General features: G+C 45.6%; 1 protein-coding gene across 1 annotated transcript; it reads right to left on the bottom strand.

The window, feature by feature from the left end:
* Nucleotides 1-560: 560 nt before the first annotated feature.
* Nucleotides 561-26,833, bottom strand: LOC115132589 (protein TASOR-like). The gene is given in 21 exon segments (XM_065020577.1): nt 561-2,431; nt 2,627-2,761; nt 2,920-3,098; nt 7,238-7,346; nt 8,810-8,969; nt 9,366-9,488; nt 10,197-10,675; nt 10,678-11,527; nt 11,647-11,966; nt 12,796-13,563; nt 13,714-13,788; nt 13,904-13,976; nt 14,508-14,617; nt 14,972-15,075; nt 15,209-15,314; nt 15,827-16,121; nt 17,734-17,825; nt 18,359-18,431; nt 18,642-18,734; nt 19,018-19,163; nt 26,418-26,833. Coding segments are annotated over 21 exon segments (6,012 nt in total). The 5' UTR covers nt 26,728-26,833; the 3' UTR covers nt 561-1,019.
* Nucleotides 26,834-27,139: the final 306 nt, after the last annotated feature.

Genomic DNA, 27,139 nt, shown 5'->3' on the forward strand with positions numbered 1-27,139 from the left:
TTATTCCACTTCCTCTGATATTGTCCAAAAAAAAATAACCCTAGTGCTGACCTAAGCTATGTTGTATGCAGGATGTTGGTCAAGCCCAGCACTTACACAATATCAAGGTATTGATGAATTTGGTGTGTTAGTCCTGAACTGGAGAAAAAACTCAATTGTTTTTGGACCATGCTCTATTGTATTCTCTCCTATGACATGGCTCTCAACCTTATCAAAGTCCCATTTATTTTTGATGGGCCTACTATTGTTATACTTCTGAACCCGGCGGTTGCTAGACTCCATTAGACCAATAAGAGATGTCATTCAGATTATTGGAGGTTCTTAGCACTACATACCAAATTGTTAGTATAGATTTGTAGCTCCCATCGATTGGCTTATAACGCCTCCATGACAGACTAACCCTCATATGTCCAAAAAGCTGCCAGGACAACTAGCTCATGGTTTGATCTCCAGGTGTGCAGATACAAAAAGAAAACTCAATAACAGGTGGTGACAGCTGTGGTGCATGCTTTTAGATTGCTAGTCATCATGATTATGCTAATAGTTATCAAAGCGACATATAATTTGAAACATGTTTATTTTAATAGATATTCTTCTTTGAACAACCAAGGATGTAAAAAAGAAAACCAACAGTGAAAAGTGAGTGCCTTCCACTTATGTTTTTTTTTCTTTAATTTTTTTTTTAGCCTGTCTCTTCCCCCTTGTTCAGAAACTGTTCTAAAACCGAAAAGAACAAAAAATAAAACAAAACCGAAAAGCGTGGAAGGTCATTACATTTCTTGGCAATTATAAATATAGTGGTTGGAACAGGGGTCTGAAAAGGCTCACATGTAAAGAGCGTACGTTTATACACTACAGTAACGACACTCGGCACTGCCTGTATCAAGTTTATTTGTAAAAAAAAACAGGATCCTTCTGTCCAGTATCAATTCAATGTGTTTATGACAAGTAAATATGTACATTCAGCTCTACCAGTGTGACATGCCCATTACCCCCTCTCTATAATTATGATCGTCTGTTCAGGGGGAGTAGTTGTGTGAGTATGTGTAATCTGAGTAGTAATCTTGTTCACCTGGCCTGGGCCAGGGGCCTTCAGGTGGGGCTCCTCTACCTCGGCACTCCCCTAACGACCCGGGACCCATTCCCCTAGAAACCATGCTCCCGCGTTCCATACCCCCATCCATCTGTCCAGGCATGGCACCTATACAGCTGAAGCGACCATCGCTGAGTGGATGTACACTGGCCACGCCGCCTTGACTACCTCCAGTACCTCCAAGGATTGGCAGCATTGGCCTAGCTATTGAGCCCCCCCTGGTGGCTACAGAGGCAATAGCCATGCCCGCTCCAAGGCTTTCTATACTGTTCACTGGAGTCCGGCCCCCCTGACTTCCAGGGGTACTGCCACCAGGAGTGCCTGTCCTCTCCCTCTCCCCGCTTTGGGTGAGAACGCTGTGGGAAACAGAGCCAGGCGTGGCCCCTCCCTGGCTGTTAGGTGTTCCACCTCCTAACCCCCATGGGCTCTCCCCAGGCCCACTGAGTGTCCTGTCCCCCTGCTGGGTGGGGGTCCCATTAGTGCTGGAGCTGACCCCTTCCAGGTAGCCGTGCTGGGCCATTTCGCTCTGAGAATAGCCCAGGCCTAAGGAGGCAACAGCAGGGTCTGAGTATGTAAGTGCAGTGGATGGAGAAAAGGAAGAGACCTTTATGGCTGTGCTTGACAGAATGCTAGTACTGCTGGCTATAGAGAAGGATGCTCCAACACCAACCCCTGCTGCTCCAGTATCAGAGCCAGGCATCCTAAATGACTGAGACAGAGCCCCACCCAACGTGAGATGTGGTGGAAGGGGAGGCTGGGGGATGTCTGATAGGGTGAGGGGGGCCTGGCTGGTCAGAGGCCCTGTGGTGAGAGTGGAGCCTGGGGCTGTAGTAGGTGCTGTGGCTGGGTGTCTGTAGTCCTGTTCTTGGTTGCTGCTGCAGGGTGAGGCGGGGTAGGCTGGGGAGGCCGTGTAGCCGGAGGAGCCAGAGTAGGATGCCCACTGGGTGGAGGGACACAGGAAGCTCTGGTGGGGGTTGACAGCAAACGCTCCTGGCGAAGTGCTGCCTACGTCCGCCAAGCCTGCCCTCCCAACCTGGTTAGAGGCTTTGAACTGGGAGATGGCTGATTTGAGAGCAGCGAAGTCGGCCAGGTTGGTGGTGCCGCTGGAGTAAGAGAGGGAGGAGGGTGTGTGTCGGCCGGGGGTGTTGAGCTGGTCGGGAAGAGGGGGGCGGAAATCGTCTGACTCAGGTAAGGGGGGCTGCTGGGTTGCGTCCCCCATGCCCCCTCCTGTTCCCCCCTCCTGGCTTTGGGCAGGGGGCTTGGCGATAAGCTGGTTTTGGGTGTCGTCATCAGAGTCCAGCGACATATCTTCCTCTTCTACACACTCGTCATGCACTACTGAGAGAGGAGTAGAGGGGGAGAAAAAGTGAGAGGAGAGGGAGGACGAGGGGAAGAGAAGGAAAAGGTTATAGATACATTCAAGTAAAATATTTCACATTTGGCCACACGTTTTTGAAAATTTTGTCCACAAATATCTTCCCATCACAAAGAATTATGCATTTGAATTGTGAAGTCATTGTTCATGATACCCACCAGTAGAGGGCGGCGTGGGCAGCTCGTTCAGATCACTGCAGCCAATTAGGCTGTGAAAACTTGTCATGATGTCATCGATGTTCGCTATCACGATGCCGTTCCTGGAGTACTGCAGGAACATCTCAAACCGCCTCTCTTTAGGGGCAAACAACAAAAGAGGGGTGCTCAACTGGAAAAGTAAATATTCTGATTTACAAAGAGAAAAATGCCTTATAGAGAGAGATTCTCAAAGCAGTGAGTGAGGAAGAGGATAATAAATGATAATGTTGTGAAAATTATGATGGTGGTGATACCTGTGAGGAAGATGATGTGGCGGTGCTGGGTGTGGTTAGCCTGGAGCTTGACCAGGCAGTCTAGATCAGGGGCCTGACGTGATTGGGCGTCACACTCGTGGTAAGGCAGGAACTCCACCAGGTGCTTCTTCTGATAGGCTGTTAGCAGGTTCAGAAGAGCCATGGCATCACTGTTCAACCTATGAGAGGAGAGAGGGGATGGGGATGTCTGTCTGTCGTAATCGCTCCTCTTTCACCCCAGCTGCCAAACTAACCCTGATTCAGATGACCATCCTACCCATGCTAGATTATGGAGACATAATTTATAGATCGGCAGGTAAGGGCGCTCTTGACATGCTAGATGTTATTTACCATTCAGCCATCAGATTTGCCACCAATGCTCCTTATAGGACACATCACTGCACTCTATATTCCTCTGTAAACTGGTCATCTCTGTATTTCCCTATCGCAAGACCCACTGGTTGATGCTTATTTATAAAACCCTCTTAGGCCTCACTCCCCTCATCTGAGATATCTACTGCAGCCCTCATTTTTTAAATTTCACCTTTATTTAACCAGATAGGCCAGTTGAGAACAAGTTCTCATTTACAACTGCGACCTGTCCAAGATAAAGCAAAGCAGTGCGACAAAATCAAACACAGAGTTACAAACAAAGGTACAGTCAATAACACAATAGAAAAATCTATGTACAGTGTGTGCAAATGTAGAAGGGTAGAGAGGTAGGCAATAAATGGGCCATAGAGGCACTGGAGTAATGATGTGCAGATGATTATGTGCAAGTAGAGATACTGGGGTGCAAAAGAGCAAGAGGGTAAGTAATAATATGGGGGTGAGGTAGTTGGGTGTGCTATTTACAGATTGGCCGTGTACAGGTAGTGATCGGTAAGCTGTACTGACAGCTGATGCTTAAATTTAGAGAGGCAGATATAAGACTCCAGCTTCAGTGATTTTTGCAATTCGTTCCAGTCATTGGCAGCAGAGCACTGGAAGGAAAGGCGGCCAAAGGAAGTGTTGGCTTTGGGGATGACCAGTGAAATATACCTGCTGGAGCACGTGATACGGGTGGGTGTTGCTATGGTGACCAGTGAGCTGAGGGGCAATTCCTAGCATAGACTTATAGATGACCTGGAGTCAGTGGGTTTGGCGACAAATATGTAGTGAGGGCCAGCCAACGAGAGCGTACAGATTGGAGTTGCGGGTAGTACATGATGCTTTAGTAACAAAACCGAGGTCACTGTGATAGATTACATCCAAATTTGCTGAGTGGAGTGTTGGAGGCTATTTTGTAAATTTTATTTTACCTTTATTTTACTAGGCAAGTCAGTTAAGAACAAATTCTTATTTTCAATGACGGCCTAGGAACAGTGGGTTAACTGCCTGTTCAGGGGCAGAACGACAGACTACTAGTCCAACGCTCTAACCACTAGGCTACCCTGCCGCCCCATCGCCGAAGTCAAGGATCGGTAGGATAGTCAGTTTTACGAGGGTATGTTCGGCAGCATGAGTGAAGGATGCTTTGTTGCGAAATAGCAAGCCGATTCTAGATTTAATTTTGGATTGGAGATGCTTAATGTGAGTCTCGAAGGAGAGTTTACAGTCTAACCAGACACCTAGGTATTTGTAGTTGTCCACATATTCACAAGTCAGAACCGTCCAGAGTAGTGATGCTAGTCGGGCGGGACGGTACGGGCAGCAATCGGTTGAAGAGCATGCACTTAGTTTTACTTGCATATAAAAGCAGTTGGAAGGAGTGTTGTACTGCATTGAAGCTCGTTTGGAGGTTTGTTAGCACAGTGTCCAAAGAAGGGCCAGATGTATACAGAATTGTGTTGTCTGAGTAGAGGTGGATCAGAGAATCACCAGCAGCAAGAGCGACATCAGAGAAAAAAGTTGGCCCGAGAATTGAAACCTGTGGCACCCCCATAGACACTGCAAGAGGTCTGGACAACAGGCTCTCCGATTTGACACACTGAAATCTATCTGATAAGTAGTTGGTGAAGCAGGCGAGGCAGTCATTTGAGAAGCCAAGGCTATTGAGTCTGCCGATAAGAATCTGGTGATTGACAGAGTCGAAAGCCTTGGCCAGGTCGATGAAGACGGCTGCACAGTACTGTCTTTCATCGATGGCGGTTATGATATCGTTTAGGACCTTGGGTGTGGCTGAGGTGCACCCATGATCAGCTCGGAAAACAGATTGCATAGTGGAGAAGGTACGATGGGATTCGAAATGGTCGGTTATCTGTTTGTTAACTTGACTTTCAAAGATTTTAGAAAGGCAGGGCAGGATGGATATAGGTCTATGACAGTTTGGGTCTAGAGTGTCTCCCCCTTTGAAGAGGGGGCTGACCGCGCCAGCTTTCAAATCTTTAGGGATCTCAGACAATACGAAAGAGAGATTGAACAGGCTAGTAATAGGGGTTGCAACAATTTCGAGAAACAAGAAAACAATACAAATAAACATAAAACATGATATCATGCTGCCTGCAACTGAGGCCCAAAAGCTAGAATACGCATATAATTAGTACATTTGGATAGAAAACACTCTGAAGTTTAACTGTTTGAATGATGTCTGTGAGTATAACAGAACTCATATGGCAGGCAACCTGAGAAAATATCCAACCAGGAAGTGGGAAATCTGAGGTTTGTAGTTTTTCAAGTCATTGCCTATCGAATATACAGTGTCTATGGGGTCATATTGCACTTCCTACTGCTTCCACTAGATGCCAACAGTCTTTAGAACATTGTTTCAGGCTTCTACTGTGAAGGGGGAGCGAATAAGAGCTGTTTGAGTCAGGTGTCTGGCAGAATGCCATGAGCTAAATCATGCGCGTGGCCGTGAGAGGTAGCTGCGTTCCTTTTCATTTCTAAAGACAAAGGAATTGTCCGGTTGAAACATTATTGAAGATTTATGATAAAAACATCCTAAAGATTGATTCTATACATTGTTTGACATGTTTCTACAAACTGTAATATAACATTTTTAACTTTTCGTCAGAACTAAGCGATCGCGCATTGAGCATTAGGATTACTGGGCTAATCGCGCTAACAAAAATGAGGTATTTGGACATAAATGAAGGACTTTATCGAACAAAACAACCATTTATTGTGGAACTGGGATTCCTGGGAGTGCATTCCGATCAAGATCATCAAAGGTAAGTGAATATTTATAACACTGCATTGCTATGCAGACGACACACAATTAATCTTCTCCTTTCCCCCTTCTGATGACCAGGTGGCGAATCGCATCTCTGCATGTCTGGCAGACATATCAGTGTGGATGACGGATCACCACCTCAAGCTGAACCTCGGCAAGACGGAGCTGCTCTTCCTCCCGGGGAAGGACTGCCCGTTCCATGATCTCGCCATCACGGTTGACAACTCCACTGTGTCCTCCTCCCAGAGCGCTAAGAACCTTGGCGTGATCCTGGACAACACCCTGTCGTTCTCAACTAACATCAAGGCGGTGGCCCGTTCCTGTAGGTTCATGCTCTACAACATCCGCAGAGTACGACCCTGCCTCACACAGGAAGCGGCGCAGGTCCTAATCCAGGCACTTGTCATCTCCCGTCTGGATTACTGCAACTCGCTGTTGGCTGGGCTCCCTGCCTGTGCCATTAAACCCCTACAACTCATCCAGAACGCCGCAGCCCGTCTGGTGTTCAACCTTCCCAAGTTCTCTCACGTCACCCCGCTCCTCCGCTCTCTCCACTGGCTTCCAGTTGAAGCTCGCATCCGCTACAAGACCATGGTGCTTGCCTACGGAGCTGTGAGGGAACGGCACCTCAGTACCTCCAGGCTCTGATCAGGCCCTACACCCAAACAAGGGCACTGCGTTCATCCACCTCTGGCCTGCTCGCCTCCCTACCACTGAGGAAGTACAGTTCCCGCTCAGCCCAGTCAAAACTGTTCGCTGCTCTGGCCCCCCAATGGTGGAACAAACTCCCTCACGACGCCAGGACAGCGGAGTCAATCACCACCTTCCGGAGACACCTGAAACCCCACCTCTTTCAGGAATACCTAGGATAGGATAAAGTAATCCTTCTCCCCCCCCCCTTAAAAGATTTAGATGCACTATTGTAAAGTGGCTGTTCCACTGGATGTCTTAAGGTGAACGCACCAATTTGTAAGTCGCTCTGGATAAGAGCGTCTGCTAAATGACTTAAATGTAAATGTACTTTGAACCTCCCAGAAACGTTCCTTATTGGTTGATAGACTTTCTTACCAGTCTTTGTATGGGCTGGACAATGTTACTGAATGGCTTGACATAGACCTATGCAGATGGCCATGCTCATTGGTAATAGTGGAGGTAATTACTGACCTGCCCAGCTCTTTGAGTTTCTTCTGGGACTTACAGTGGATCTTCCACTGCCAGGGGTTCTCTGGAGAGCTCTGTTCCTCTAGGAACCCCAGGAATGCCTGCAACCGGTCTGCACAGGAAACACAATAATACACAACGCATTACTGATCTGCACAGGAAACACAATAACACACAACACTTTATACTCGTACTGACCCCCCCCCTCCACATAAATGACCTGTCATGAGAGTTCAGTCTTTTCTCTTCCAAAAAAAACACATGGCTTATGCCCTTCTGCTATGTAGTCAATCTATAAACACTTTACTAACCAGAATGTATTTTTTAAATTTATTTTACCTTTATTTAACTAGGCAAGTCAGTTAAGAACAAATTCTTATTTTCAATGACAGCCTAGGAACATTGGGTTAACTGCCTGTTCAGGGGCAGAACGACAGATTTGTACCTTGTCAGCTCTGGGATTCAAACTTGCAACCTTTCGGTTACTAGTCCAAAGCTCTAACCACTAGGCTACCCTGCCGCCCCAGTATAAGAGCGTCTGCTAAATGACTTAAATGTAAATGTAATGCATGGTACATAAAGCAACAATGGAATTCTAACGGTAAAAAATCTGACCAAATACTGTTTCTAATGAGTAAACTCAGCAAACAAAAGAAAAACGTCATCTCACTATCAACTGAGCCAAAACCGTGACTCGTCAGTGAAGAGCACTTTTTGCCAGTCCTGTCTAGTCCTGCAGCGGTGGATTTGTGCCCATAGGTGACGTTGTTGCCGGTGATGTCTGGTGAGGACCTGCCTTACAACAGGCCTACAAGCCCTCAGTCCAGCCTCTCTCAGCCTATTGCGGACAGTCTGAGCACTGATGGAGGGATTGAACGTTCCTGGTGTAACTCGGGCAGTTGTTGTTGCCATCCTGTACCTGTCCCGCAGCTGTGATGTTCGGATGTACCGATCCTGTGCAGGTGTTGTTGTCTGCCACTGCGAGGATGATCAGCTGTCCGTCCTGTCTCCCTATAGCGCTGTCTTAGGTGTCTCACAGTACGGACATTGCAATTTATTGCCCTGGCCACATGTGCATTCCTCATGCCTCCTTGCTGCATGCCTAAGGCACGTTCACGCAGATGAGCAGGGACCCTAGGCATCTTTCTTTTGGTGTTTTTCAGAGTCAGTAGAAAGGCCTCTTTAGTGTCCTAAGTTTTCATAACTGTGACCTTAATTGCCTACCGTCTGTAAGCTGTTAGTGTCTTAATGACCGTTCCACAGGTGCATGATCATTGTTTATGGTTTAAGCATGGGAAACAGGGTTTAAACCCTTTACAATGAAGATCTGTGAAGTTACTTGGATTTTTACGAATTATCTTTGAAAGACAGGGTCCTGAAAAACGGACGTTTATTTTTTTGCTGAGTTTATATAGTATAGCTGCATGTTATTTCAAAATCCTCTAACGATGGCATTTATCCAACTTCATGGAAAGGACCGGTGACCGAAAACTCAAGATATTCACTCAAGATACCCACGTGACTGTTAACAATGACTGTTAAGGAGATTTGCGGAGACCAATTTAGGCGGCTCACCGTGAGTTATGAAGTCTGGGTTGAGGACAAACTCGTCAGATACGATGAATCCTCCAGAGACAAAGAGCTCGTTGTAGGTGTGGTTCTTCACATCGTCTAGACTGTCCACTCCAGCAAAGCTCACCATGGACAGCTTCTTCAACGACACCAGGGCTGGGATCTGACAGGGGGAATGGTTCAGAATAAATAATTAAATAAGACACATACATACAGCTTTAAATTCATCCTTAACACTTAACATTGAAATGTACATTTGTGTGAAACAGAGGTAATGACCATGGCCAGAGAGTTACCGCGAGGAGCATGTCTTCCAGCTCTGCCTACATATTAAATTAATGACACTATGTTTATCTCTGTGCTGCATCCATGTTTTTTGTTGGATTTAAAAATCTATTCCACAGGTTTTTTAGAATTTCATTATTTCAGATTTTTTTCTGGGGGGCTAATGAGAATTCTCTCTGGACAGACATTCTGTCTGGTGCCGTGGTGATGATGACTCATCCTAGCAGCCAGCCAGTCAATCAGGCAGTCAGTCAGCCGATAATGATGATGTTACCTTGTTAACGTGGGAAGAGATGTCCTCGTTCTGAATGATGATGAGCAGTTTATCCAGATTGCTGTTTTTCTCCAGGAATGTCTGGGGGTTACACTCTGTGTTACCCAGGCTCATCAAATACTCCTGTCACAGGGTGAGAGACAGAAAGAAGGGCTTTAGAAGAGGATCAAAGACATCGACACACATCACAAAACCAAATTGACATGGTGAAGATAAGGGAATGAGGAGTCGTGCAATATTGTAAACAGTGTTTTTAATGGCAGTAGTGTTCTGCAGTAAAACAAGGAGAATACAATGAAGTGGGACTCTGCTCGTCTTCCAGAGGAGAAAGTTATTTTAATGATGTTTGTAGATCAACAACATGAGGGAACTCTTGACAAGTAAGCCACTGAGTGACCATTCACAATGCAGATAATGACGCAGGTTGACATTTATTGGGACGAGTCTTGTCCTGAAGGCAGAACTGAGCGATTTCAACGAGATGGGCCATCTGCAAAGTCAAAATTGGCTATATTGTAAAAATTCTCTTTTTGGTCCTAATTTAAGGTTAGGGTTAGGCATTAGGGTTAGCAGTGTGGTTAAGGTTAGGTTTAAAAGTAAATTTTATGACTAGCTGTGCCAGCAAGTAGCCACTCTGCAGAGCTGCCCCCAGAACAACATTCATGATGAAAAATGCTAATCTGCGATATTTACAGTGGACAGAGAAACTTTGGATAGAGGTATTGGATAAAGGTATTGGTGAAGCGTTAGCTCAATCATTGGTGAGAAGGAGTTCATCTGTGGGCAAACATTGACAACATCGGTGCTAATCAAAAGTGAGGCCTACAGTACCTTGATCTCCACACAGATGTCACTCTCCTCATCTCCAGAGTGGATGTAAAACTTGACCGTGTTCTTCTGCACGTCCTTGAAGATCTCCACCAGGCTGCTGAACACCTCAGGCTTCAGCTGGCCTATCAGTAGTCCAGCGGCTGAGGCCGGGGTCAGGGGAGAGGGGGCTGTGAGAGGGGCTTGTTTAGGCCGGGTGGGGGTGCATTCTGGGGAGCCCATGGTGGCCTGGGAAGGGGAGTAGATCTCACACTCTGAGGAAGATGGCTCAAACTTCCTCTTCGTGGAGGGCTTCTGTGCTGCGGAGGGGTTCTTGTGTGGCTGTTTGACCGTACCAAGTTTGTGCCGGCTCTGAGAGGAAGAGGCGCTCTTATCCTGAGGGGGCTGTGCTTTGGTTTTGGGGACATGCTTGGGTGTGGGGGATGTGATGGGTACAGGGTCAGGGAGGTGGACGAGGGCAGTTGGGGGTGGAAGGTGAGGGATGGGGGAAGGGGAGGAATGGAAGTGAGGGAATGGGGTGGGGAAGGGAGAGTGAGAATAGGAGGGTTAGGGGTGAGGTGGATGTGATGAGGAGGTGGGGGGAGAGAGGGCATGGGAGGGGCGGGGGTGAGAGCATGTGCAGGGGGTGGCACAGTTGTGGGGGGAGCACAGCGGGTAGAACGAGCCCCATGCGCTTTAGCAGAGTCAGTGTGGCGGGGTTGGGGCACCAGTCGGCCCATCCTCTCACACAGGGTGTTGACGTGGCCCTGGACAGGGACAGACACGACATAGGGTGCCACAAAGTCTGAGAAAGAGCTGTTGGGCTGCCAGGCGAGGCGCTGGGGCAGCCGTGGGGACAGCTGGGAGTTGTAGTAGATCCTCTGGGTCTCCATGAGGCCCTGGATGGAGTTGGAGAGGCAGTGGAGCCCCTGGCTAATGATCGTGTCCAAAGTGCTGGACGGCCTGGCTGGCCTCTCCACCCTGCTGTCCCTTTCTACGGAGGTTCCCCTGGCTACCCTCTCACTTTCCAGGGAGGCTCCTCTAAGAACCTTGTCCCTTTCCAGAGAGGCTCCCCTCAGAGCCCTCTCCAAGGAAGCCCCACTGGCTACCCTTTCTATAGAGGCTTGCCTCGTAACAGTCTCCCGCTCAAGGGAGTCACCACTCTGACCTCTGTCACCCCCCTCCAGACCTCTCCTCTGCTCCAGGTGGCCGTCAGTCAGAGCATCAAGGAAGGGGAAAGGTTTGTCTGTGTGAGAGGCCAGATCCAAGGTGAGTGGTGGATTTTCTGAGGTGTGGTGTTCTTCTCCTGGAGAGCCGGGGCTGAAGAGGCTGGCCAGACTGCACTCCGTCTGCTCCTAAACAAACACCACCACCATCACCATGGTTAGTCACAATACTCCATCACAACACCAGTGGATTCAGTACATTCAAAATGTCTGAGTCCGTACTTCATTTTTTCTCACAAACATCTCACCTCCAGGCAGTCCTGTCGGGCCTGCTCCACTCGCCCTGCGTACGGCGCTCCAGCCAGGGACTTCTCCATGCTGGCCGTGCCCGTGGTGGGCTCCCCGTGGTCGGGCAGGTCGGTGGCGGCAGCACCCTGGGCCATGGCCTTGTTGAGGGTGGAGAGCAGGATCTTGAGCAGGCGCTGGGTCTCGTTGGCTGAGGAGGCCTGAGAGGAGTTGCCCCTGTCCATCAGGTCAGTGTTGTAGATCCCCATACTCTCCATTACTGCTGCCAGGTTGTAGTTCCCACCCTCCCCCTCCTCCTCCTCCTCCTCCTCCCCCTGGGCTACTGGGAGGACGGAGACAGTTTGGTTAGGATGGATGTAGCCTCACTTACCAGGTTTATACGGTAGGCTTCTACAGTACACACACAGAAAGGTTAGAAAGGATATTATTGACTATATAAGCCTAGATTTAAATGTTAAATCAGAACCTGAAATCAATATTTTCTCTTTGGTTGGCGTATAAATGTTAAAACACTTATTATTAAACACTACTGCCCTACCAAACTTATGACTCCCTCCCACACTTGTTCTTTCCCTTATTCTTCAGTCTTGCACACACCGACACCCACACCATACAATATTTTTTAAAATTTTTACCCCGTTTTCTCCCCAATTTCGTGGTATCCAATTGTTTTTAGTAGCTACTAGCTTGTCTCATCGCTACAACTCCCGTACGGGCTCGGGAGAGACGAAGGTTGAAAGTCATGCGTCCTCTGATACACAACCCAACCAAGCCGCACTGCTTCTTTAACACAGCGCGCATCCAACCCGGAAGCCAGCCGCACCAATGTGTCGGAGGAAACACCGTGCAACCTTGGTTAGCGCGCACTGCGCCCGGCCCGCCACAGGAGTCGCTGGTGCACGATGAGACAAGGACATCCCTACCGGCCAACCCCTCCCTAACCCGGGCGACGCTAGGCCAATTGTGCGTCGCCCCACGGACCTCCCGGTCACGGCCGGTTACGACAGAGCCTGGGCGCGAACCCAGAGTCTCTGATGGCACAGCTGGCGCTGCAGTACAGCGCCCTTAACTACTGCGCCACCCGGGAGGCCCTATTTTGCTCCCTCCCACACCATCCCGCTCTCTCACACAAACACACGTCACAGGCTCACCTCTACTGGGCTCTCCGTTGCTGAAGTGGGCTCCCCGTAGATATTTATACATGGCTCCTGATTCGTCCTCCTCTAGTTTTCTCTTCAGGCCGTGGGGGCCCTCCCAGGACCCATCATCACCCCCCTCGTCCCTCTCCTTCTCCTTCACAAGGGCCTTCTTATGCAGCTGGATCAGCTTCAGAAGCTGTTTCATCTTTTCCTTATCATAATCACTCTGGGCTAGCCTGGACCTCTGGGGAGGGGCCCCTGTCCCTGCTGCAGCCCCGTTAGAATGGGCCTGGGTCTGGGAAGGCCCCCCTCTCCTCCTACTGCTACTGCTCTCTGGAGGCTGCCTCTCTGGTCTGTCCGACCCTCCTGAGCCCCCCCAGTCTGACACAGGGCTGTAGTCCGTGGTGGTGGGTGCCGGGGCAGACGGGGGCTGGTTGATCCTGTCCATCATGTCCCTGGCCTTGACAATGGGGAGGACGTAAGCCGAGGAGGGACCATGCAGGTAGGAGCGTAGCAGACCCTCCATGTTGGATTTGGGCCGGGGCGCGGGGTGCATGCTGCCCCTCTCATCCAGGTTCTGTTGGTACTCTGGGACAAGGAAGGCCCTGACACTGTCCCTCCTGGTCAGGTATTCTAGGGCCTGGCGCTCCACCCCGGTGCTGAGGTGCTTGATGTCGGGGGTGGAGCGCATCTTGAGCAGGGCGTAGTGCAGGGCTGGGATGAATGGTTCCATGGAGACCAAGAGGGGGGGCTGAGGCTCAGATGACAGGGGCTCCTGCTCTGGGGGAAGAATGACAGCAGGGACATGGTCAATGGCGGTAGTGGTTAAAAGTGCATAAGGTGCACATAAAAGGCTCTTACTAGAAATCACATATCAAGGAAAAATAAGCTACAACTGTGGTTTGAAGAAGGATCTTTTAGAATACTTACTGTACTTAATGACTCCCCTGGACTCCTGAAAGATAAACAGTGCCTGCAGGCTCTTTTCAAACCGCCCCTGTCGTTCTAGAATACACAAAACAACTTCCTCGGTAATAACCCACACAAACAACATGTCAGATCAGTTGAGAAATGAGAGGTGAGAACGAAAAAGACGTGATAAGAGATAGACAAGACGTACCCTTGGGATTGACCATCTGAGTAGATGACAAGAGGAAGAGAAAGCCTTTATCAAATAAAGGCTTCACTAGCACCTACACAGGGGAGGAAACGAGACGTTAACATTCACTACATCTAAACAAACACTTTACATACATACACTGCAGCTGTGCAACACTATTCTTGACTTAACATTACAGCATTGGAATTACCTGATTCTCATTAGCTCTACCGATTAAAAACATATGGGGAACAAATGACAGCGCCCCTTCTAGGGAATTGAACAATTTAGCTGCTCCACATTTCAAACGTCATGGGGGACCAAATGGAAGACTGGGAGGATGTACTGTGTGACACTATGATCCATCCCCGCATCCCCCTCCCCACTCCTTTTCTAGTCTTCATGTGTAACCATTCAACTGTGACGTGATGTTCTTTAATCACTTGTAGTCCCCTGCACAGTCCCCAACCCTTATATGTGTTTGTACATTGTCAGTTGTTATTTTTATGTCCCGTTAAGGATTTTTGCTGATGCAAGGTACATTTCATTGAATTGTAAATATACAATTCTGTATGATCTATCTTGATTAAACATCCGCCAGAGGGACAGTCAGGGAGTGACTCACCATCCTCTCTCTCTCCAGTTTGTGTATTAGTCCTGATAAAGTGCTGGTGCTCGCTTTTCCCTTCCCATCCACCACCTCAAACAGGCTGCAGTACATCCCACACTTTAGCACTGAAACACACACACACACTTTGGTAAAAAAAAAAAAAAAAGAAACACCTACACAGTGATATCAAGACTCCGGGTGACAGTTCCTACATTGTTGTTAGTCAGATTCAGTGTTGTTGTTGCTGTTGCCATTCTATAGCAGGGGTGTCAAACAATGACTCAAACCAAATCGACATTTTTTTTTTTATGTTGATGGCAAAGAAATAGGTATTTTCAGTGTGGCCTCTCTGGACCTCGTTGAAGACCAAATGAGGCCCCAGGGGCAAAATTAGTTTGACACCCTCGTTCTATGCCTATGTACTGCTGTCTTCGTCAGAGAATAGATGAGCCAAACTAGGAGTAAGGAGTGTTTCTGACCTTCTCGTGTTCCGCTGTAGGTGTCCCAGGAAAACAGAACAGAGGGTATCTTCCTCTTCACCTGGTCCAGCTGCATCCCCATACTCATCTCCAACTTCTCCGCTCTGCAAATAGAACACACACACCTGTTAATCTACTTATTATATAACTTAATGTTTATTAACTATGAATTACAACTGACAGCCATGTTTTAGTTATAGAAATAAATACGTGTATAGATAATAAAGGGGTACTCACAGTTTGAAAGGGAGGAAATGGCGTGTAGAGGAGCACAGACACACCTGGCACAACTCCTGCCCCTTGTTCACCAGCGGCCCACTCCACACAGTGTAGCTACTCCTCTCTGACAGGCAAATTAAACTTTATTTCAAGTGCATTCAAAACACTTTACATTTGCAATAGAAACAATGGCCCCAGTCACAGGTTAAATATGGACATAGTCAGCCAACATACAAGCTAGCTATCAAACTACATGCTACAATACCTACTTAAAAACAAACATTGGCACAGACAGTTTTTTATTTAACTAGGCAAGTCAGCGAAGAACAAATTCTTATTTTCAATGATTGCCTAGGAACAGTGGGTTAACTGCCTTGTTCAGGGGCAGAACGACAGATTTTAACCTTGTCAACTCTGGGATTCGATCTTGCAACCTTTCAGTTACTAGTCCAACGCTAGTAACTGCTGCACCACACATGCATACACACACAACATACGCACTATACATGCACATGGATTTAGTACTGTAGATATGTGGTAGTGGTACAATACTTTCACCTCTACAATTACTAAATCCTTCAGTACAAACACATTAAAGCAGAGAGATAATGTGAAAAAGAAGAAATGGGAGCGTACTTCTGCTTCCTCCTTCACAGACAGTGCTGTTGAACCTGTGTGCAGCCATAGGTGCAGCAGCAGACTCCTTGCCTTTGTACTGGAAGGACACCACAGCGTATGGACACACATGCCTGGGCCGAGACTTGATCTCATCAAAAGCAAACTCATAGAAATACTGCTGCGTGAGCTCAAAGGCCCTGTATGACAGCAGGGAAGTGACCCGTGTGGCGTTCTTAGAGACATGACAGTCAAACTTGGGCGTGGGGTCCAGTACACTCTTGGGCATGTTCTCAAAGATGCTCTTCAGCCGGCCCTGAGGGACAAACACACTTAATTGGTTACAGATAAATATAATTTAAACTGGTGTGGTATACAGGCTGGTATATGTTGCAGGGATGCAAACTGGTGAGGGCCCAAAAAGGCGACACTTTCTTTTGCATTGAAACATGCAAAAAATCCCTGCTAGGGGGAAATGCATGTTTTAAATAATTAAACAAAGAATATGATCTACATGATCAGTCTCTGTGTGTAAAATAAAAAGTGGTTAATGTGAACTCACAGCAAAAAAAAAATGAAAGCAATCCAATGTTATTTGTTGCCTATACTTTACTGCAAATGACACAAGTCTTGAGAAAAAAACAATACACTAATATGGCAGTTAGCCATGACAGCCTTTATAATAGAACGCTTGTGACCACACACACATCTAAATATTGCACTTGGGGGGAAAAAATCTTAAAGTAGAAATAGAATGAAACAAACAGGCATTCTATTTTTGCTCTATTATAGTGGCCTCTATAGTAGACATTGATCAAGTGCACAAGCTGAAAAAATAACGTTTACAGAGTAAAACATTTAACAATCCCACCCTTACTCAAACACAAGTGTTACTGTCAAGTTCAACACAAAAGCAATATCTTTGGGCTACACATTATTACATTGTACACTTTCTGCCTGTGGACGTACATCTGTTCTACAATGTGCCAGCAGAGCATGATACCCTTTGTAGGCATAATGGGTCTCTTTCAGGCAGAGTACACCTGGCATACCCCTTTTAATCCACTTTATTGAAAAAGAGGGAACGTGTGTGTGGTGTTCCTTTCACTTCTATAGTGGCATCCAGCTTAAGCCAGGCCCAGCTCCAGCTACACTTCATCCCTGAATCAACTTGTTTAACAAGCAACTCATCATTTGCACCTAACTCTCTCATTCTGAAAATGAACCACATGCATTAGACGGAAAACATAATTTCACAGATAGTAGTTAGTTCGTTAGCTAGTTAACAGTTCACCTGGGTCCAGTGAGCAACTAACGCGTTATAACTTGAGGAATGGCAAGGAGTCGTATACCAGTTAATACTATAGCGAATTGGTTAGGTTACTAACGCTTGCGCATCTGATGTTATAACCTTAGTTAGCTGTCTTGACTTTATTAGCCAGCAAATTTTCACACCATAAACTCAATTATTTGGTCAGTTGGCTAATGTTGCTCAACATTTCTCTGGCTAGTTAACGGAGAATTCGATCCAGCTAGAAAGATACTTTACAACGCTAACAATACTTTTTACACCACACTTATTCTACCTCACCTCAAACTTTCCAAATGCCAGTTGTTTTTCGGTTACAGCTCATGAAGTAGCTTCATCACCTTCTCACCCCCCCCCCCCTTGGATACAGCCAGTATTGCTCCAAACGCGTGTCACTCGTTTGCTTACAGCCAGTAGTGATCGAAAGCCCCCCCCAAAACACTTTTCTCATCGGATCTACACGAATCACATAGGTCACCTATTTTGGATTCAAAACGGCGAATTTCGCCGAAAGGTGATGTTGGTTGCACTCAACGCTAGGCTGTAGCAATGTAAGCAACTATTTTCTAGGTATTCATAAGATACATATAGTTTCAAGTTAGATAGGACATTTATTTACCCTCATGACTTTAAATACAACAATGTCTCCACAGGTTCCTGCTTCAAACGGGTTCATTTGAAGCAAATCAGAGAATTTGGACAGATAAACACCTGAAATGACAAAACAAAAGTAATGTCAAGCACAAACTAATGAGACAAAAACAATTCATAAACAACTTTCACTTTTGGCAAATCTAATTCTGTGTGTGGGCTAATATTTTATGACTGAGGTTTGAGGCAGTGTAGTTTATGTATTGTAATAAATATTTCCACAATACTCAGCTGTTGCTAGGTCATGTATTGGGTATCTTCTCATGTAGCTGTATCTGGTAGAAATGCTAAGCTGTCCATCAGTGGACAAAGCTGCCCTTACTGTGCTGAGGCATACAGCTTTTCATCATTTAAAGAGAGTCATTAAACTTGTTCAAAAGGAGATCAACTTCAAACTGACATACACCAGGCCCAAAAACCAGGCCCAAAAACACTCGCTAATGCACAGTGCACAGTGCATTAGCGAGAAAAGCTGTCCTTCCTGAGTCCAATCCTTAGAAGGTGAACAGCACAAATTTGACATTTGCAAACTCTCCCTAAAAACAACATAATGCATGACATTTGGTAATAAGTACACAGGCGCACACACTCACCCATTGCTGGATTTCCGAGTGCAGTGATCCTGGAGTGTCCCACGGACAGACCCTTCTCACAAATCAACGGGAGCTGGAAAAAGTAATTCACAAATTATAAGTCAAAAAAGAAAGAAAAATGGTTTTAAAGGAAAACCAGGAGTAAAGCAGCAAAACTCAGATTGTAGACCTAATGCATAATCCAAAGATCCAGACTTCACTGTAGCAGCAACATCAGATCAGAGTAGTAAATCAATGAGCTGTACCACACGCCCTGGTGAGGCAGGCAGGCCCTCAGGCTCACCTTAGACTTGTCTGGGAACATGAAGCAGTAGGACTCCACCAGCTCTGGGTCTGTACGGCCCTCCTGCTTTAGCTCCCTCCTCTTCTCAATGAACTGGCACACACACAGGAAACCATGGCATCATGAGAAAAGATGTGAGCACAGCAATATAAAGGGGACACTGGTTTTGTGGGTGGGTGAAGGAGATATGAAGTACGTATTTGTTATTGGTCATGCAAAATCATCAATTAGTATTTTGGGCCAGTCTGGGGACAATATCAGCAGTGGGTAATGTGTTTTGTTTGAACATTAGGAAGTGGAGCTGTTGCAAAACTTCAAATAACATCTTAGCATTGACAATAGCCAGAGGCTAACTGGGGGGGCTTGCTGATGCTACCTCTTTTTCCAGCAGCTCATTGTGAATGAGCCTGGCCTTGCTGTAGGAGAATGTCCCTCTAGACGATGCATCCAGGTAGGAGGAGGACAGAATTTTCACAAGGCCATCAAACTCCCGGGAGTCAGGGGGCAAAAACTGGTACAGGCCTAGGAGGAGAGAAGCAGTGGATTAGTGTTTGGGATGTGGTTGGCACAACATAGAACAGGATGACATTGTTCATTTGTATACATTCTTACTTTTAAGCATTCAATAGGCTACTTTCTGGGTATCTGGTCAGTTTAAACTGTCAAAAGGGATTAGTAAGTGTGTTTAAGAGGGGGCAGACTTGGAAAAACATGTTTCACACTGTAATGACAGTTCTTTACAGAATCCCATTTACTCTGATTTGGGAATAGCATAGCAGAGCTGGCATCACACATATGCATTCTGAACAGCTTGCCCCTACATCTAAGCACTTTATGGAGATGTCAAGAGATTAGACAGGTATTAGCATTATGCTTAAACCACCTTCCCTCCGAGTGACAAGGTGGATTTTTCTTCTCCGTATTGCTTATACACAAGTGCCTAGAGGGTCGATCTGGGATTGGGCACATAAGGGTTGTGGAGGTGGTGTTGTGTGAGTAATGCTTGGAAGCACTGCAGAATATCAGGATGGTGCTGCAGCATAATCAGGATGAACTACATTTCCTTACAATGACACCACACGCACACAGATGCCTACTGACGCCAGACACACTTTCACACTCACCACATACGCAGCTGCTACTGATGCTCCACATACACTACTGCTAAAGCTCAGTCCATCTATCCCGTTGCCTTGTTACTTCATTCCTACCTATATGTACCTCAATAACCTCGTACTCCTGCATCTCAACTCAGTACTGGTACTTCCCAGTATATAGCCATGTTATTTTTGCTTGTTGTTATTCGTTGTGTTTTACAGTATTCCTTGTGTTGCTATTTCATCTTTAATTCTTTGTTGGTAAAGGACTCATATGTAGGCATTTCAGTGTCTACACCTGTTGTTTACGAAGCATGTGACAAATACAATTTGAGGAGAGGTTTAATAGAGGTTTGCTCACATTGTATATAGACTTGTTTATACTGTATTATTGACTGTATGTTTGTTTTACTCCATGTGTAACTCTGTGTCGTTGTATGTGTCGAACTGCTTTGCTTTATCTTGGCCAGGTCGCAATTGTAAATGAGAACTTGTTCTCAACTTGCCTACCTGGTTAAATAAAGGTGAAATAAAAATAAAAATAAATAAATTGCCAGGTATGGAAAATCGCATTGGGCAAATAATATGGCAAGAAATGGCATTTGGGATCCAGAGTTGGGGTCAATTCATTCCGTCCTATTCTAAAATGGAATGTCATTGCTATGAGGAATGTCCCATGTCCAATGGAAATTGAATTGACCACAACTCAGATGTTCACAGAACACGAGGTCAGTATGATAGACAACATATCAAAACATCAACAGACATGCCCCAACTATACAAGATGGTTAGTACACTAAAGAGCTTCACTTTCCCAAATGGTTGCCATTGTTAAGAGTGATAGGATGGGGCTGACTGTAATGCGGACCACTACCAATACCAATTCCCTATCTTCATCTAATGCTACTTCATCAGATCACCAAATGACCCTACCACCCTATATTCAATATTTATGCAAAAATGGCCAAGATCTCTCAATGCACTTTGTGCTCAATTATGATGCTGATGAAATATTTTCAAACAAGTTTCATCCACCAGTCTATTTTCCAACAGAGCTGGCATCACGCATATGCATTCTGAAAATTGGTCAATTGGCTATTTAGTCACATAATGCATGGGACATATCCATCAAGCAATAGGCTAGATTCATTCATGTACAGTGGGGCAAAAAAGTATTTAGTCAGCCACCAATTGTGCAAGTTATCCCACTTAAAAAGATGAGAGATGCCTGTAATTGTCATCATAGGTACACTTCAACTATGACAAGACAAAATGAGGAAAAAAAATCCTGAAAATCACATTGTAGGATTTTTAATGAATTTATTTGCAAATTATGGTGGAAAATAAGTATTTGGTCACCTACAAACAAGCAAGATTTCTGGCTGTCACAGACCTGTAACTTCTTCTTTAAGAGGCTCCTCTGTCCTCCACTCGTTACCTGCATTAATGGCACCCGTTTGAACTTGTTATCAGTATAAAAGACACCTGTCCACAACCTCAAACAGTCACACTCCAAACTCCACTATGGCCAAGACCAAAGAGCTGTCAAAGGACACCAGAAACAAAATTGTAGACCTGCACCAGGCTGGAAAGACTGAATCTGCAATAGGTAAGCAGCTTGGTTAGAATAAATCAACTGTGGGAGCAATTATTAGGAAATGGAAGACATTCAAGACCATTGATAATCTCCCTCAATCTGGGGCTCCACGCAAGATCTCACCCCGTGGGGTCAAAATGATCACAAGAACGGTGAGCAAAAATCCCAGAACCACACGGGGGGGCCTAGTGAATGACCTGCAGAGAGCTGGGACCAAAGTAACAAAGCCTACCATCAGTAACACACTACGCCGCCAGGGACTCAAATCCTGCAGTGCCAGACGTGTCCCCCTGCTTAAGCCAGTACATGTCCAGGCCCGTCTGAAGTTTGCTAGAGAGCATTTGGATGATCCAGAAGAAGATTGGGAGAATGTCATATGGTCAGATGAAACCAAAATAGAACTTTTTGGTAAAAACTCAACTCGTCGTGTTTGGAGGACAAATAATGCTGAGTTGCATCCAAAGAACACCGTACCTACTGTGAAGCATGGGGGTGGAAACATCATGCTTTGGGGCTGTTTTTCTGCAAAGGGACCAGGACGACTGATCCGTGTAAAGAAAAGAATGAATGAGGCCATGTATCGTGAGATTTTGAGTGAAAACCTCCCATCAGCAAGGGCATTGAAGATGAAACGTGGCTGGGTCTTTCAGCATGACAATGATCCCAAACACACCACCCGGGCAACGAAGGAGTGGCTTCGTAAGAAGCATTTCAAGGTTCTGGAGTGGCCTAGCCAGTCTCCAGATCTCAACCCCATAGAAAATCTTTGGAGGGAGTTGAAAGTCTGTGTTGCCCAGCAACAGCCCCAAAACACCACTGCTCTAGAGGAGATCTACATGGAGGAATGGGCCAAAATACCAGCAACAGTGTGTGAAAACCTTGTGAAGACTTACAGAAAACGTTTGACCTCTGTCATTGCCAACAAAGGGTATATAACAAAGTATTGAGATAAACTTTTGTTATTGACCAAATACTTATTTTCCACCATAATTTGCAAATAAATTCATAAAAAATCCTACAAAGTGATTTTTTTCTTCTCATTTTGCCTGTCATAGTTGGAAGTCCATGTTGCCCAGCAACAGCCCCAAAACATCACTGCTCTAGAGGAGATCTACATGGAGGAATGGGCCAAAATAAAGTGTACCTATGATGAAAATTACAGGCCTCTCTCATCTTTTAAGTGAGAGAACTTGCACAATTGGTGGCTGACTAAATACTTTTTTGCCCCACTGTAGCTATATGCCCATGAGAGCAACTTGTATGAACTTTGCAGGCTGTGCCATCATAATTCTGCATCTTCCCAACTACAAAACCAAACACATACAACCTGTGAATATAGCAGGCACCATTGCATAGCTGGAATTCTTTCCGATGACAATCCAAGCAGTGGACCCATGACAAAACAGGCTTCCACTGCCCATGGTGGTGTCCATTGCATAGTAGTTTAAAGTCGTCCGCATGCTCCCCAGACGAAAGTTTGTGCATATATTATGACAAGATTGTGACGTTTTTGTTATTTATTTATTTATTTTTTAAATCTGGAGGCAAGCCGAAGTTTACGCCCCTTTGTTGGTGACTGGTTAACAGTAGAGATTCTTCAATAAAGTCTGTTGTCATTCAACGAGAGACAACTTGTTCTCATGTAAATTTTTTCATTGAGAAATACTGAACCAAACATCTTTGTTAGATATAAAATTGCGCGACTAAGATCTCCTCGGCAAACAGCTCAAAATGAATGACAGATTTCTTGAGATATCTTAAACTAATTCTGACCATTTTGGCTAGGGCGTCTCAAAAATGGACAAACAGTACTATTGCATTTTTTCAAGTGAAGGTCTTTTAAAGGAGTATGCCAGCACATTTGTTTGGTTAGGGTAAGCGCCAGCCGAACTGAAGCATGCTGACGCCAAAAAAGGTTGATGTAAAAGCCAATAACAGCGCAGTAACCCATCTGAATAATGAACTAGCCTAGATAGCTAGCTAATACCAAAACAGTCCTTGGCAGCTTCTCCCAGTATGGCTACACTCCTGGATTGCCAATGGGTTCACTATTTCGAGTGAGCACGGGAATAAAATTAGAGTCTGGACTTATCTTCACAGATTTGATACCGATTATGGAAGACAAGGGACGACGGCTGACTATATTTGAAGCTTCACTGAAGGGCCATGGTAACCAGTCTAGATGGGTGTAGTGTTTGTGCAACCGAGTGGACTTCACCACTATAGTAATTTTCCACCAAAAAGCCTTCAAATTGGGTCCTCGGCTGAATACCATCATCAAAACTACTTTTTCTCTCCACATCAGCCTGTGTAGACCCAAGGAATATGGAGGCTTGATGGGCAGTTGGCTGATTAATCAGACTTTGATACAGAATTAAATTGGTATATAGCCTGAAACATAGAAGTGCAAAATCATGGAAATGTTCCTTACAAGACAGAATGTTTACATGGTTTTGCATGTCCAGCTGAAGGACCAACCCGCACAGACAACCAGTTTAATTTGATTAAACATTCTGGCTTGTAAGAAACATTTCCACGATTTTGCACTCCTGTTTCAGACTGTATACCAATTCAATAGCGGAAGTGCTCAAAGATGGCGGCCCCAATGCATTTACCACAAATTCCTTGTTTTGCTAAGTTCTCGGTTACTATTTTTTTTGTTTGGTCATTAGCAGAGTATACGCGATTACAATTTTAGCTTCAAGACGCGGCAAATTTGAAAATCTAAAAAGTAGATTGTGTGTATTTATTGAACCATATCTATCGCATGCCATAAAACTCAGTAGATGGTGCTAAAACAAAGACATATCGGAATTCTGCCATCTTTATGCACGTTATCCATTGTATCAGTCGGGAGAGGCTATACGGACACGCCTAGTGCCAAAATTGATGACGTATGTTGCACAGCTGAGAGTCAACTGGAGACAAATGGATTCTGTTCAGTCAGTCGTCCTGATGAGCCCTTCCCAGATATAGTTTATGCTGGCTAACTGGCAACCACAGAAGCATGACGCTAGTTCAAACTTGTCAAAGAAAGTGAAGTTTATTTCGATGGGTGAGGGAGAAATAACTTGGTAGTATTGGTCACCATCTGGACATCACCATGACATGCCAATTAGCTAACGTTACAGAAAGCCGGTGTGAATGACAGCACAACGGTGTTGTATCGAGGTGCAATTCTCACTGGTGCTTCCCACTGGGCAGCTGTATCATTTATTTGTATTTAACCAGGAAAGTCAGTTAAGAACAAATTCTTATTTACAATGACAGACTACCCCAGCCAAACCCAGACGATGCTGGGCCAATAGTGTGCCGCCCTATGGGACTCCCAATCACAGCCGGTTGTGATACAGCCAGGGTCTGTAGTGACGCCTCTAGCACTGAGATGCAGTGCCTGCTGCATCACTTGTGGTAGCTAGTGGCCAATTTGTTCCATCCCACTTGATTTTATTTATAGTGGGATAGCAGCCTACATGAGAAATAACTTGTAATATTTATAGTAACTATCGGAATGTCACCATCAAATGGAGAGAGTTTGCACCCGCTTGCCGGGCACTGCTGTCCTGCAGTACGGAGTGGAAGGTAGCTAGATCAGAGATGGAGAACTCAGATTTTTTTATTTATAAATTAGGAGTCGGGGTCTTATTTTACTGTTGAGAGTTAAAGATAGTAGAATACACAAGGTGCAATTTAAAAATTTGGTTGTGCATCAGCAGTTTCTCTCTTATGTCAATCAAATAGTTCAGATCAGCTAAAATGTTTTTAGATTGGTAAGTTAGTCTAGCCAGCTATCTAAACTTGTAGTAATAATAGAATTCTGACCGCAGACCCCCATTGATTTTGTTAGTCACTCTCTCACCCTATGGAAAAATCTGTAGAATTGCCAGAAATGTGCTTTAAAACTGACAACCATTCTCTCCACCCCATAAAATTAGTCAAAGAAAAGTTGCAGTGTAGAATTGCGGCAAACTTACTTCAAAAGTACATTCTCCACACGCCATGTCAAAATGTGTAGAATTGCAATAAATTAACTCTAAAATAAAAAAAATCTCTCTGTAAATGTTTTGCTCGCATGGTGGGTGAAGGGGAGGCCCAACAAAAGGCTAGGAACAGCTCTGATTGCATGTGTGGGTACAGACCCACGAGTCACTTTGACCCCTCATGATGAACTGAGTAGCCCCCTATCCCCAGGTAGTGTAGTGGTTAGAGTATTCGGCCAGTAACCAAAAGGTTGCTGGATCAAATTCCCAAGCTGACAAGATAAAGAAAATTGTTCTGCCCCTGAACAAGGGAGTTAAGCCACTGTTCCCCTTCAGGCCGTCATTGTAAATAAGAATTTGTTCTTAACTATTAAATAAATGAACATTTAAAAAGTTGCCCATCCCCGAGCTAGATGGTGTAGCCAATATCAGGCCAGGATAACAGCTAAAGCATATTTATTTTAGTGATTTTCACCAAATGTCTTTGCTTCTTGAAAGTCAAATATCTTGAAACTCTGACTGAGGATATGCAAAACATTTTGGGACTGTATCAACAATGGACTAACGTCAAAAAAAAAAAAGAGTTTGGATATTCCCTTTATAATCTGTTTTCTTTTATTTATTTGAAATACTCTGACAAACACGGAAAGTTTCTGAACAATCGAAGTCTCACATTCACGCTGAAGTTTCTAGCCACACGGGGCTCATTATGACTGACTGAACCGAATCCGTTCGTCCCCACTCAACTCTCGATGCGCGTCATACGTCATCAATTTTGGGCACCGGGAGTATCTGTATAGTCCCTCCCTTTATCAGTCTGATTAATCAGGCAAGATGGGCTGCGTCTCTTCACGTGCTTCCCTCCTTGCGCCTGGTCCGAAACTTACCTGCAATGCTGACCGAGTACGGGAACCGATATTACGTTAACAAAGGCAATAACGAGGTTTGCGCGCAATAAACTAGCTACCCTCTGCAGATGGATCACATTTAATTATGTCAACCATCTAAATTCAGCCGGTAGGGAACGCGGGTTTGCAACATGCTGCACTTGAATTATGACACAAGGCAGCATCTGTTGGAAATAGTAGAGAAAGGGCACAACCTTTCCGTTCCTTAATCTTCCTCGGTATCTGAAAATTTCTCCTTGGCAACTGTTCAGCCGGTCTCTGGCCGGGTAGCGGTGAATAATTGGAGCTTCTTGTGTCCGTGTGCCCGCTCCTCCGCCGCTCAGATGCTTCTTGTTCCGGCATTATACGGTCTTCACATCCAGTCTGATCGCCATTTTGGTTGGATGTGGCCGAGATGGCGGCTGACCACGAATTTTTCTTGCTTTCGCCGCTCTCCACGTCGAGCTCGCCGGTCTTCAGACACTGTATGTCCGTTTTTCTCTCCACTTTGGAGTTCAGGGCCATTTTTCAGGCACCGTGAGCGTCTTTCGCGGGCAATATAGTTGGTTACTGCGCCGCTTCACTAACACACTCCTTCTCACCCTGTCTCCGCCATTGTGAATGACGTATGCCTTCTTCTCCACCACTGCAAAGCGCTGTCGTCACTCTGTTTACGTTCAAGGAAAGCCGCGCCTCCTACAGGCCCTTAAGTCAAATAGCTTTCTTTGAGACAGCTGCTGGCTGAGCGTCTACCTTTGTGGACAATCGTAGGACACCTGACTCTCATAAAGGGACTCTGCATATGAGTATGACCAGGGCGTCATGCACCCCACAAATCTGAGGGGGCGTAAAGTATGTGAGGATGTCTGGAGGTGGGCAACAATAATGCCCCCACACACACACACACATCTGTAAATTGGAGAATTGTGCATTTTTC

Source organism: Oncorhynchus nerka, linkage group LG7 (assembly GCF_034236695.1).
Source record: "Oncorhynchus nerka isolate Pitt River linkage group LG7, Oner_Uvic_2.0, whole genome shotgun sequence".
Taxonomy (NCBI): Eukaryota; Metazoa; Chordata; class Actinopteri; order Salmoniformes; family Salmonidae; genus Oncorhynchus; species Oncorhynchus nerka.